Source organism: Danio rerio, chromosome 12 (assembly GCF_052040795.2).
Source record: "Danio rerio strain M-AB ecotype USA chromosome 12, GRCz13ab, whole genome shotgun sequence".
Classification (NCBI taxonomy): Eukaryota; Metazoa; Chordata; class Actinopteri; order Cypriniformes; family Danionidae; genus Danio; species Danio rerio.
Window position 1 is genome coordinate 32,986,759 of NC_141032.1, and position 13,110 is coordinate 32,999,868.

At 35.3% G+C, this 13,110-nt stretch overlaps 1 protein-coding gene across 3 annotated transcripts in view; it reads left to right on the forward strand.

The window, feature by feature from the left end:
- nrap (nebulin-related anchoring protein) overlaps nucleotides 1-13,110 on the forward strand; it is a 31,979-nt gene that overhangs the window by 3,953 nt on the left and 14,916 nt on the right. Inside the window, exons 4-26 of one of the 3 annotated variants that reach the window (NM_001324547.1) lie at nucleotides 268-372; nucleotides 447-551; nucleotides 647-751; nucleotides 2,333-2,440; nucleotides 2,527-2,631; nucleotides 2,713-2,820; nucleotides 3,186-3,293; nucleotides 3,399-3,506; nucleotides 5,149-5,265; nucleotides 7,939-8,043; nucleotides 8,176-8,283; nucleotides 8,871-8,984; nucleotides 9,096-9,194; nucleotides 9,270-9,374; nucleotides 9,486-9,593; nucleotides 9,673-9,780; nucleotides 10,505-10,702; nucleotides 11,005-11,109; nucleotides 11,257-11,355; nucleotides 11,441-11,545; nucleotides 11,935-12,042; nucleotides 12,169-12,480; nucleotides 12,578-12,682. In NM_001324547.1, the coding sequence (NP_001311476.1) occupies nucleotides 268-372; nucleotides 447-551; nucleotides 647-751; nucleotides 2,333-2,440; nucleotides 2,527-2,631; nucleotides 2,713-2,820; nucleotides 3,186-3,293; nucleotides 3,399-3,506; nucleotides 5,149-5,265; nucleotides 7,939-8,043; nucleotides 8,176-8,283; nucleotides 8,871-8,984; nucleotides 9,096-9,194; nucleotides 9,270-9,374; nucleotides 9,486-9,593; nucleotides 9,673-9,780; nucleotides 10,505-10,702; nucleotides 11,005-11,109; nucleotides 11,257-11,355; nucleotides 11,441-11,545; nucleotides 11,935-12,042; nucleotides 12,169-12,480; nucleotides 12,578-12,682 (2,748 nt within the window). Of the gene's footprint in view, nucleotides 1-267; nucleotides 373-443; nucleotides 552-646; nucleotides 752-2,332; nucleotides 2,441-2,526; nucleotides 2,632-2,712; nucleotides 2,821-3,185; nucleotides 3,294-3,398; nucleotides 3,507-5,148; nucleotides 5,266-7,938; nucleotides 8,044-8,175; nucleotides 8,284-8,870; nucleotides 8,985-9,095; nucleotides 9,195-9,269; nucleotides 9,375-9,485; nucleotides 9,594-9,672; nucleotides 9,781-10,504; nucleotides 10,703-11,004; nucleotides 11,110-11,256; nucleotides 11,356-11,440; nucleotides 11,546-11,934; nucleotides 12,043-12,168; nucleotides 12,481-12,577; nucleotides 12,683-13,110 lie in introns of all 3 variants that reach the window. The other 2 variants (XM_087275390.1, XM_087275391.1) reach the window with 2 other exon arrangements.

Here is a 13,110-nt window from a genome sequence, read left to right on the forward strand (position 1 = left end):
AGTTAAATCAATATAAAAATATTGTAGTCTTGACTTTTTGTCATAAAATCTTTTAAAGTGGTATTATGTAGTCTGCTCGGTTAAATTGCTAACATTATTGTTACTGCTACTTTTATCATTTTCCTTTAGGTTCGGTTTCTGTATGTTTGCTACTTGCATTAATAATAATAACAATAACAAAAAAAAGACTGACAAGTTTTAATATAAACCTTTAATCATTTTACTCCATCAGTAACAGCTCTTAATTAATATCTTTCTGTTTTCCAGAATAAGTATAAGGAAGAAGGGGAGCGTTTTATGTCCACGTTCCACTATGATATGAGATCCAAAGAAATCGAGCAAGCTCGTAAGGCCAGCCAGCTTGCCAGTCAGGTGAGTAACCACAAAGAAAGTCTGTAGGAATAAGAATAAGACATATGACAGGTTTCTAATCTTTCTAAAAGCAGCAAGGTTACCAAACTGAATTTGTGGGCCAGCAGTCATTTTACTCAGGCAGTGTGACGAGCCAGGAGATTGTACGTGTGTCCCAAACACAGAAGACCATTAGTGACGTGAGTGATCTTATTCGAGGAACAAATGCTTTACATTTTTTGTATTGTTTTGTAATAAATGGATACGTAATGTATTGTGGACATTTGGGTTGCAGGTGGAATATAAACGAGGCCATGAAACGCGCATGTTGCAGTTTACTTCTGTTGCAGACTCACCTGAGGTGTTGCATGCCAAGACTGGAGTCTCATTGGCCAGTGATGTAAGGATTTATGTTTAAGTTTCTCTTTTTTTTACAACTTGTACACTTTATTTGAAATGGTAAAGTGTCATACAGTAACTGTGGTATTGGCAATCACTACTGTATGTCATATTTCTACACTCTAAAAAAAACTGGTTGCCTTAAATTTTTAAGCTGAATCAAATGAACCTTAGTTATGGGTCATTTGAACTTATTCTATATTGAACTGACTTAAAACAGCTTGCATAACTCATAAAAGTTGGAACATTATTAACTTAGTTTAATAAGTTACAATTAACTAAAAACATAGGTTGTCTTGACTTGTTGATCATATCATTTTTTTTAGTGTTATAACTGTCAAACACACATAAATGTAAATTAATTACATAGAATTCTAGATTCTTATTATTTATAATACTAAATTTAAAATGTTCATCAATAATATTAAATAGTCTTGTAAAGTTGATCAAAATAAGTCTTTTATGGTCAGCAAGGCTGCATTTACATGTACTGGTAAAAAACAACTACAGTGAATTTAGTTATATTGTGACTAATTATTGCAATAAAATTTCCTATTTCAGTATATTGTGAATGTAGTCTCTCCCTCTTGTGGCAAAACTGAATTTCTCCCCTGACCTCTCATAATTGTTTTAACATATCCGTTTGGTTGTCGTGAAACATTTCTTTTCATGACTTGTGTTAAAAATGAATAATAATTAGTTAATAGATTTCTTTAACAAGTGCATTTTAAATACAGTTGAAGTCTTTATTAGCCCCCCGTTTATTTTCCCCCCAATTTCTGTTTAACAAAGATTTCTTCCACACTTTTCTAAACATAATAGTTTCAGTAAATCATTTCTATTCACTAATTTATTTTATCTTTGCCATGGTGACAGAAAATAATATTTTACTAGATATTTATCAAGACAGCTTAAAGTGACATTTAAAGGCTTAGGTTAATTAGGTTACTTAGGCAGGTTAGGGTAATTAGTTATTGTATAAGGATGGTTTGTTCTGTAGAATATTGAAAAAAAAATATAGCTTAAAGGGGTTAATAATTTTGACCCTAAAAAAATTAAAACTGCTTTTATTCTAGACGAAATAAAACAAATTAGACTTTCTCCAGAAGAAAAAATATTATCAGACATACAGTGAAAAATTCTCTGCCCTGGTAAACATCATTTGGGAAATATTTAAAAAATCCAAAGGGGGGAGGCTAATAATCCTGACTTTAACTGTATATTCAGATGATCCTGAAGCCATTTCTTTTATGTCATAAAAATTAAACTAAAATAATTCTGTTCATGATAAATGAAAAAAAAAATATTTAAAAGCTAATTTTTAATTACAAGCACATGTAAACCAACATTTGGGGCATTAAATCAACATAGAATAATTACTGAAAGTGACACTGAAGTACTGATAATGAAAGTCTACTTATAGCAATAAAATGGTTTTTTTTTTTATTCTTTGTAAAAATATGATTATACAATTTTGACTATTTTTCATTAGATAAATTCAGCCTTGGAGAACAGATCAGATCAGACTAGATACTACGTTATTGCACAAACTGTGTTTCAGTGTTTTCCTGCTGATTTTCAGGTGAAATACACAGAAGAATATGAGCAGTCTAAAGGAAAAGGCAGTTTCCCAGCCATGATCACCCCAGGATATGAAATGGCAAAAAAAGCCAATACACTGGCTAGCAATGTAAGCGTAACCATTTCTTCAAATTGTACACTGATGTGAGTATGAGTGACATGTGATATGATTTATTATGTCTACTTTTCATTCAGTTGGAGTACAAGAAAGGCCATGAAGAACGAGTATCAAAATACACGACTGTGACAGATACTCCTGACGTACTTCTAGCTAAAACTCAAGGGAAGATCGTCAGTGATGTAAGGGAAAGAAATATGGATGTTCTTTGTAGCCACATTCTGTATTATACATACACCCTAACTGTGCATCATATTAAATAGCATGTCTACACTGAGGGCTATGAACAGCAGAGGGGCAAAGGCAGTTTCCCTGCCCACTTCACTCCAGGATACCAGGTGGCCAAAAAAGCAGGAGACATGGCCAGCAAAGTAAGCGTCCAATAATGTGTCAATTTCATGTGCAGATTCATGTTTTATTTAAACACTATCTTTATTAATTGTTTGCTACTTTTATCATGTACTAAAGAAAACTATGCAAAACATAAATAATAATAATTTAAAATAATAAAAATTACAATTACACATATATAAATAAATGCATGTATACACACATACAATATAAAGGTATCAAATGGTATATTAAGAGCAGGTGATACAAGATACAAGTTATATGGACAAAAGATTTAGAGTTTTTTTTTTTTAGAGCTTTCTGTATTTATCCAATAACAAGCTGTTATAAGTTTTGCATGTAATAAACATGCAGAATCATAGTTAGCAGTGTTGCTTTTGTTCAGGTAAAATATCAACAGAAATACGAGCAGGAGATTAAAGGCAAGGCCAGCACTGAAGCAGGAGCTGCTGAATTTGCTTTGGCCAAAGAAAACGCAGAGCACTTCAGCCAGGTGACACAGAGCTCTTCTGTATATTGTATATTGTGTGTGTTTTTATTTTTTTTATTTTTACATCATATACATTTTAATCATTATATATGCCTCTAATTCCTTTAGCATGCCTATACTGAAGAATATGAACAGCAGAGAGGCAAAGGGAGCTTTCCTGCTATGATTACCCCTGGATACCAGATGGCCAAGAAAGCACATGACATCGCCAGTGATGTAAGTGTCCACACTGTTTGAGGGGTCTGTCATTTTAGAAGATCTACATTTCACAGTTAAAAGCATGTTCTGTCTCAGCTAGGATATAAACATACACTGTAAAAAATGCTTGGTTCCATTGGGACTTCATGAAGGATTTAAGTGGATTGAACGTAAAACAAGTAAGTTGTCCCAAAATAACACTAAAATTGTGCTGTATTAGCTCATTTTAAATAAGTAGTTTGAACACACAGCAAAAATAAATAAATAAATAAATAAATAAAAATAAAAATATATAGAGTTGAAGATAGAATTATCAGCCCCCTTTTGATTTTTGATTTTTTTTTCCCAAATGAAGTTTAACAGACCAAGGAAATTTTCACAGTATGTCTGATAATTTTTTTTTTAAATAAGACAAATTTAAATAAGACAAAACATATTTGTTTTATTTCATCTAGAATAAAAGCAGTTTTCAAGATTTTTCTAAACCATTTTAGGGTCAAAATTAGCCCCTTTAAGCTATTTCTTTTTTCTATAGTCTACAGAACAAACCATCGTTATACAATAACTTGCCTAATTACCCCAACCTGCCTAGTTATCCTAATTAACCCAGTTAAGCCTTTACATGTCACTTTCAGCTGTATAGAAGTGTCTTGAAAAAATATTTAGTCAAATATTATTTGCTGTCATCATAGCAAAGATATAAGAAATAAGTTATTAGAAATGAGTTATTAAAACTATTATGTTTAGAAATGTGCTGAAAAAAGTCTTCTCTCCATTAAACAGAAATTGGGGGGAAAATAAACAAGGGGCCAAAACTTCTGGGGGGCTAATAATTCTGACTTCAACTGTATATAATTTTTTTGAGGGGTGTCACGGTGACGCAGTGGGTAGCTAGATCGCCTCACAGCAAGAAGGTCGCTGGTTCGATTCTCAGTTGGGTCAGTTGGCATCTGATATCATATGTTTATGTTGTGCATTGAAGCCTACGATTGCAAAAACATGATTAAAAACTGAAGTTTGTTAGTAATTTTCTGAAATAATGTTTTTACATTGAGTATTGAAGATAACAATTGCAAAAGACACGATTTCTGAAAAATTTTAAAAAGGATTAATTATTTTTGCAAATTAACACTTCATGTTTTCAGACAGGTTTTTATGTATTTTTAGAGAACACATTAACAATGTTTTAAATTCAGAGGAGTTATAAAAATAATATATAAGCCCTTGAAACTCTATAAGTGACAATATTTTTATGTGAAACTCTGAATAAATGCAATAAGAAATGTATAGAATAAAATAAATATTACTATTTTACTCAAACCCATGCCTTTATTATAATTAGTAAGTTTTTCCACAGCTGCATATACTGTTAGTAACACTAAAATAATATTGTCCCAGTTAATGCTTGTCACCTCAACTTTTCATCACTGAGTGGAATATGTGTATTTTCTCTCATCACTCCCTCCAAGAATCCAATGTTGTCACTCTGGAGGCCTCAGGAGACATGCAGACCAACATACCAACTGCCTAAATGACTGATTGTGTTTGTTCTGTCATGTCAAAGGAATTCAGGCATCCTGCACAGTAGATTGAGCCCTTTCTGTTACTGTTGTGTTTGAACACCTTCTGTATCCCCCCTCTGTCCATTTTTAACCTGCAGCTGAAATACAAGAAGGATTTCAACAAGATGAAGGGATCTTCTGCATACCACACTCTAACCACCGAAGACAACCTGGCTCTGAAGAGCGCACGCAAAATCAACAAGCTTATGAGCGAGGTGAGCAGCGTACGCCTTTTGCTCCATGGCATTGTATTCATTTAAAGAAACCCCAAGGCCTAGTTTACACCAATCATTAAGTTGCATTTTTGTTGATCTGTGGACAAGTACACTCTCAGAAATAAAGGTACACAAGCTGTCACTGGGTGGTTTCTTTTTAGAAAGTACATGCTTGTTCTTAAAGGGTCCATATTGGTACCTCAAATGTCTATATTAGTAGCTAAAAAATTTTTGAGGAGCAATTTTGTACTTTTAAGGTTCTAAAATGTACCCTTGAGGTATTAATATGGACTTTTAGGTACAAATTTATACCTTTTGAAAAGGTACCACCCCAGTGACAGCTTGCGTACCTTTATTTCTTGGTCTCAAGTTGTTCACTTTTTATCACTTTCAGAAAAAAACATTCAATCAGATCGCTTTTGTTGTGTAGACACTTGGAGCAAATGCGTTTTAAGGGTCAGTTCACCCAAAAATGAAAATTCTGTTTTAATTACTCGCCACTCGTGTTGTTTCAATCCCCTGAGGCCTTTGTTCAACACCAAAACACAAATTATGATATAATAGATGAAATCCAAGAGCTCTCTCATCCTTTATAGACAACAACAGTCACAAGATGTTCAAACCAAAAACATTGTCAAACTTTATGTAACTTCAGTGGTTCAACAGTGATCACGAAGCTTCATGAACAATCTTGTGTACACCAAAAAAAACTCAGATAAGCCAAATGAAAGTATGTAGTCACTACTGTCTATGCTACACTTGCATGTTGTGCTGCTGACTCAATTGCAATGTAAAGTAATGTGCATTTATATATTGTATTTACTGTGTATGGCCTTACTCCCAAAGTGCTTTCCAATCATGTTAAGGGTTAATGTAATGGTAATAAATTTTACTGTCCATAAATGCACACCCCAACATGTCGCAGAAGATAAGATCCCGGTAGGCACAGGATGTCAACATGACGTCAGATTGATGTTTTACTCTAACGTGGTGGGAATATTGCATTTTGTTTGGAAATGAAATCGCATTGATGTCAGAACCCACCGTCAGGCCAATGTCAATGACAACGTTCACATGGACACCAATAATTAAATTTTAATGCGATTACATAAAATCAAATCAAATCCCTTTAATTATCACATCATCAGCAGCATGTGTGCTATGATAAGTGAAAAGCTTAGGTGCTGACTCCAGACAGTGCAAAATACAGACAGTGCAAATACAGCGACAACAATTAAGACGATACTCTGATAAAGAGTCTACCATGTAAACAGTGATTTTTCATTCATTTAATCAGATTAAGGTCATAATCGAACTAAAGAGAAATCGAATTAAGACATGGGGAGTTTGCTGATTTTAGTCGCAGTATTGAAGTCAGTACAGACATGTAAACACCTTAATCGAACTATTATCGTCATGTAGGACTTTTCGCCGCGTTTTGCGACAGGATAGTTCACACACGCACACACTCAGCTGTTTGACACTCCTTGCACCTACTAAGTCAGTGCAGACCACAGACACCTGCATTGTGAAATGCGGAGTTTTTTTTTTTTTCTTCCATTGCATGCGGTATGAACTACTATTAAAACAACCCTCTTCCAGCAGTTCATAGTGGCATCCAATATCTGGTTTGTCACGGGGGGCATCCATGAAATGTTCGTGAATAAAAGTGAAAGTGCCAAACTGCAGTTAAACGCTATCATGATAGTAACACTCAAAAAGCAACTCATGTAAACAACTTAGTCTTATTATTCTCTTAATTAGATTAAAGCTAATAATTCGATTACTGATGTCCATGTAAACGTAGTCAATGTTCAACGCCCAACTTAAAATCAATCAAATATCAGCGTCTAATGATGTTACAGGTTTACATTGTGTGGATGTTACCACTGTGACATCTATCAGACAATGAATTTTGGTTGCCATAGCTGTTTTAAGATGTTGGCTCGATGTTGGATTTTGGTCACTTCCCAACACAACCTAAAATCAACCAAATGTCATTGTCATTTGATGTCGTTATTGAACGGCAAAATAATGCTGTCCTTAGATGCTGGCTAGAAATTGAATTTTGGTCAACTGACGTAACAACCTAAATCTAACCTAATATTAACGTCTTATGATGTTGTGTACCTGCTGGTATGTACTGTAAGCAAACAAAGTTGTATATGAGGCTTTGTGATTCTGGTACGTTACTCTACAGTCATACAACAAGTCAGCAAATCTGGACTGAACTTGTTAAACAAGCAACAACAAGCGTAACACACTAACCTAAGAACATTTTTCATTGGTTTGCTTCTGTGGATTATGAATTTGCCTATAGCTTTTTAGGATGCACAAGTCCCAAAGTGAAAGAGAGGAACAGTATACTCATCTGTCATCAGCTCAGCCAGACATAACGTCTCCACATCTGCATTCTTCACATCCCATGAGCCCTCCTACTGAGCCCAGCCGCACATGCACATAAACAAAAACCACATCATTGTTCTATTTTGACCCTCTCACATCTTTTTGGATGCCATGGTGTTTACCTAATAATACTACATCCTCATGCCTCCTGATTTACAAGCAAATGTCAATAGGGCACATGGTTTTCTACATGCAAAGTAAGTGATAGAGACTTAAAATTTCACAATATTATTGCCTACGTGGCCCAAATATTCCCCTATCATACAGGTTGAATACAAGAAGGACCTTGAAACCACCAAAGGCCACAGCATCAACTACTGCGAGACGCCACAGTTCAAGAATGTGTCAAAGATCGCCAAGTATACTAGTGATGTAAGTGCCTCATCAGTGATATGATGGCTAAGAATGACAGGCTGTTCTATATTTGTGCTGTTACTGTGCTGGGAACTTGTGCGGTCATGTGCAAGCTCATTTTTCAAAGCTTGCCTTTGCTTGTGTTTGCAGAATAAATATAAAGAGAATTACACCAATCACATGAAGGGTCACTATGAAGGGGGCGGCATCGACAAGAAGACCATGCATGCCATGAATGTCAGAAAGCTTGCCAGTGATGTAAGACAAGAAAATATTTTTGGAACATTTTATTTTTCCTGTGTTTTTTGTTGCCTATGTTTAATTTGAATAAATTAATACAATTCACACAATTGAACGCAATTGAAGTAAATTCTGAGCATTCCATTACTTTTTTTATAAAAATTGCAAATGTTTTTTTTATTATTTTAATTTATTTTGGATACCTTTTTTATAGCAACAAGAATGCATTAAATAATCAAAAGTTGCTAAAGTTTTTATCTATTTATCAAAAATGTAAATACAAATATTACAATTTTAAGCACTTTAAGTGCAGTTTTTTAAATTTTTTTCAACATTTGATTTTAAAATCAAATGTTACTTGAGCAAAAAATATTATGAACACTGACTGGAGTAAACTTTGATTGGAATTATGTTTAAAAAATTTTTAATAAATAAAAAAAAATATACATTTCAAAATATTGATGCTTTTGTTGTTTCCATTTAGGGTCAAATAATTAAAAGAAATCTTAAAATTTAAAGTACAATGTGTTTTTGTAATGGATTTTCAATATTATTCCCAGTTGTAGTGCAGTATTCACATATTTCCTATTAACATTTGATTTCAGATTTCCTACAAATCAGAATATGAACAAGAGAAGAATGTGCAGGGTGAGTACAACTATCCCGCCAACATCACCCCGTCCTATCAGTCACAGAAAAAACTGGAGCCGCTCAAAGATGTAAGTATTTAGTTCCCGTTGCAGCTATAAACCACATATATTAGCTATTCTTTTAAAATATGACTTACAAATTATGTGTAAACAAGCAAACTTTCCATTTTCCCCTCACAGAAAAACTACAGGCAGCATATCGACAAGCTGAAGTTCAGCCAGGTTACAGACACTCCAGAAATTGTGCAAGCCAGAATCAATGCCCATCAGCTCAGCGACGTAAGCATCAATCATTTAATGTTTAAATTAATAACACATCTAAGCCTCACTTAACTGTATAATCTCTTGTTAAAGCTGAACTACAAAGCCAACTATGAGAAGACAAAGACTCAGTATACGTTATCTCAAGACATGCCAGAACTTAAGAAGGCCAAAGCCAATGCTGAACTCGTCAGTGATGTAAGCCAATATTCATACGCTCCTCAGCCTTGGCACGGTATTTGTCATCCATTTATATAGTTCCCAGGTGTTGACTGGATTGTTAAGCGCTGTCTTTCTCCACATTTACAGATCAAATATAAAGAGGACTGGGAGAAAAACAAATCCAAAGCATGTGAAATTGGCCTGGACACACTGACTCTCAAAGCTGCCAAAGCCTCTCGAGATCTGGCTAGTGATGTAAGAATTAAATGCGTAATATAGGTAAAAATGAATGTTTTTTATTTCTTGGATTGATTGGATTTCTTGGGGTCTACAGATTAAATATAAGGAGTCCTATACAAAGAATAAGGACAAAGCCATTGGAATGGATGTGAGTGACTCCAAAACACTGCACTCCCTTCAGGTGGCCAAGCTAAGCAGTGAGGTAAACAATACACAGAGTTAGGTCAAGTTAAACAATAGTTTTTTTAATTAAAGGGGCTTTATGTAGAGTTCAGAAACCTTTTTGTTTTGTTTTTTTCGTGGCCTTAACATTTTAATAGGTTTATTTTACAAGTCTTAGAGTTAAACAGTTGAGTTTTACCATTTTTGAATATATTTATTTACACTTTTAGCTTAACTTAGCATAAATCATTAAATTGGATTAAACCATTAGCATCTCACTTTAAAATCTTGCTTCAATAATTCTATTTAAAGCTTGACTCTTCTGTAGTTACATCGTGTACTAAGACAAACGGAATATATGTGTAGAAACTGTACTTTCATTCTGGCCTAAATTAAGGAATCAAGGAATTTCGCTGTTGTGCCTTTTAATAAAGAAAGTGGAATGTTTTTTTAAAGTATACTTATAATGATATACATAAAACAAACAAAAAGTGCTTAGGGGTAGCTTAAATGTTTTGTCGGTGCTCTTTGGGTAAGGGAATTAACAAAAAAAATAATAAAAAACAACGAAAATCAGTCCAAGGCACTCGAAAAATTTGGAAACTTTAAAAAGCCTTTATTCAAATGGCTAATCCTTAAAAACCTATGTGTTTCTAAACAATAAAAAAGCTATCAATATGTACAAAAGTCTTACATAAAGCCCCTTAAACATCCAAAATACAAACCTATACAAAGCCTAACCAATTAAAATTTCTTTAAAATAGGTTGCTTATAAAAAGGATTCTAAGGAAACTCAATCCAAGTGCCACCTGCCTCAGGACATGGTGAATCTGAGTCATGCTAAGAAGGCTCAAGCTCTGGCCAGTGATCTGGAATATAGGAAGAAGTTACATGATTATACTCTCCTGTCTGATGACATGAAAGTGCAGCAAGCTAAAAAAGCCTACAAACTGCAGAGTGACGTAAGTAATGCAAGAACAGAGCGGAATGATACTCATAATGTAACTCTATGTGTTTGCTAAATACTCTAAATCAGTGTTTCCCAACCCTGTTGCTGAAGGCACACCAACAGTACACATTTTCAACCTCTTCCCAATCAAACACATCTGAATCAAGTCATCAGAACATTAGAAGAGACTCCAAAACCTGAAATTAATGGGCCAGATAAGGGAGACACCCAAAACATGTACTGTTGGTGTGCCTTCAGGAACACGGTTGGGAAACACTGCTCTAAATATTACTTTATATATACTATATACTACAGAACCAGTACAGATCAGACCTGAACTGGATGAAAGGAGTTGGATGGGAGGCCGATGGATGCCTAGATGTAGAACAGGCCAAGAAAGCAGGAGAACTCTTCAGTGAGGTTGGTGATCACAGGATTTGCATTACCAGACATTAATTTAGGCTTCACAACTAGCCATACCACAAAGTCATACCACCATACACTGCTGGACAGCCAATTTCAGTTGTTAAGTGTTGTTTAAATGTTCATATTTTCAATTCTATACAGAAAAAGTATCGCCAGAAGGTGGATATGGTGAAGTTCACACAAGTGGCAGATACTCCTTCCATCATGCATGCCAAGAAGAGCCAGGAGCTGCAGAGTGGGGTAAGATACAATGCATCTGATCTGATCTGTCTCTCTTTTAACTGGAATCTTTTCAGATGATTGATTGGATTTTTTTTTGACGCAGTTGGCATACAAGGCAGGCACAGAACAGACAATGCACCAGTACACTATAAGCAAAGATGAGCCTCTCTTCAAGCAAGCCAAAGCTAACGCAGAGCTTCTCAGTGAGGTATGGAACTGAATCACATAAACTTGTACACTGTATAAAGTGATTAGTTACTTAAAAAAGCAAGTTAACCTCTTGCCCTAAATGTGAAAAGTTGACTTAACTTAAAGTGAATAAACCCGTTGTAACTTGAAAGTGTTACAGTATGTTGAATTATAATTTTTTTAATTATGCACACATTTCATTTATTTAAAAAAAGAGTAAACCCCTTGCCTTAAAATGTTTAAGTCAACTACAGTAATCCGTTCAAAAGCAACCGGTTTACTCCCTTTTTTAGTAAAGTCAACTGATCGCCTTTATAGTGGATACACTGTATTTTGTACCATTAACCTGCACAAGAACTAACAACCCACTTCTGCTTTTAATCAACACATTGGGTTTCTGGTTTTTAGAAAACATATAAGAGTAGTTGGGATGAACAGAGGGAGAAGGGCTTTGAGCTAGGCTTGGACACACTTTCGATTCTCTCTGCCAAAGCAACAAGAGATCTCGCCAGTGATGTGAGTGAACAAGCACCCTACTGAAAGCACATGACTCACTTGCCACTCAATGACACTGGAGCTTTAGGTTCTGTATGGTGACTTAATACAATCTAAATGATCATTTCTGATGCTTTGTGTATGTAGGTGAAGTACAAGCAAAAATATGAAATGACAAAAGGGAAGATGATTGGCGTGAAGACTGTGGCAGACGATTCTCAAATGGCCCACTCGACCCATGCTACCAAACTCCACAGTGACCTCAACTACAAGAAACAGTATGAGGACACCAAGACCAAACACAGCGCCTCACTCGATATGTTGACCCTCACCCATGCCAAGAAAGCCCAGGAGCTGGCCACAGAGACAAACTACAAAACATTCTTGCACAAGTACACCATCCTGCCCAGTGATATGAAACTGGAATGGGCCAAGAAAGCCTACGGCTTGCAGAGTGATGTAAGTGTTTTCCCAGATCTCAATTTAATGAAGCGGAAACATGCTCATATATGCATTTGGTTGAAGTATTATGAAACAAACTTTGTTTTGATTGCAGAAAAAGTATCGCTCTGACCTGAACTGGATGAAAGGAGTGGGCTGGGAGACTACTGGATCCCTTGACATACGACAGGCTAGAAAAGCCACAGATTTAGCCAGCGAGGTACATGAACAAGGCTTATCATACACACTTAAGCTATTTCCATGCATTTTTAGATATCCAAGCACAATTAGTCAGCTGAGATGCATAACTTGAATTCTAATTGACAGAAAAATTCAATATCTTAATGCCAGAGCCTAAATACTATATCATATTTCACCTTTCTGCTTTGAAAAACAATATGCTTTGTTTGCCTGCCTGAACTAACATGATTGCTGGTGGTCAGCATGGGGACTAGGAACGATAGGGAACCAGCTACACTCTCTTTGTTTTGCTTGAGAACTGGGTGACCATGTTTTTCGGCCAACTAGACCAGTAATTGGAATTGGATGTGAATGTCTCCATTGTCCCTGAAGGGCAATTTGGTTTACAGCAATATGCTTATTTTACACGGCCGCCATATTAAAAACACGGAAGCGAGGCTGTGGTGG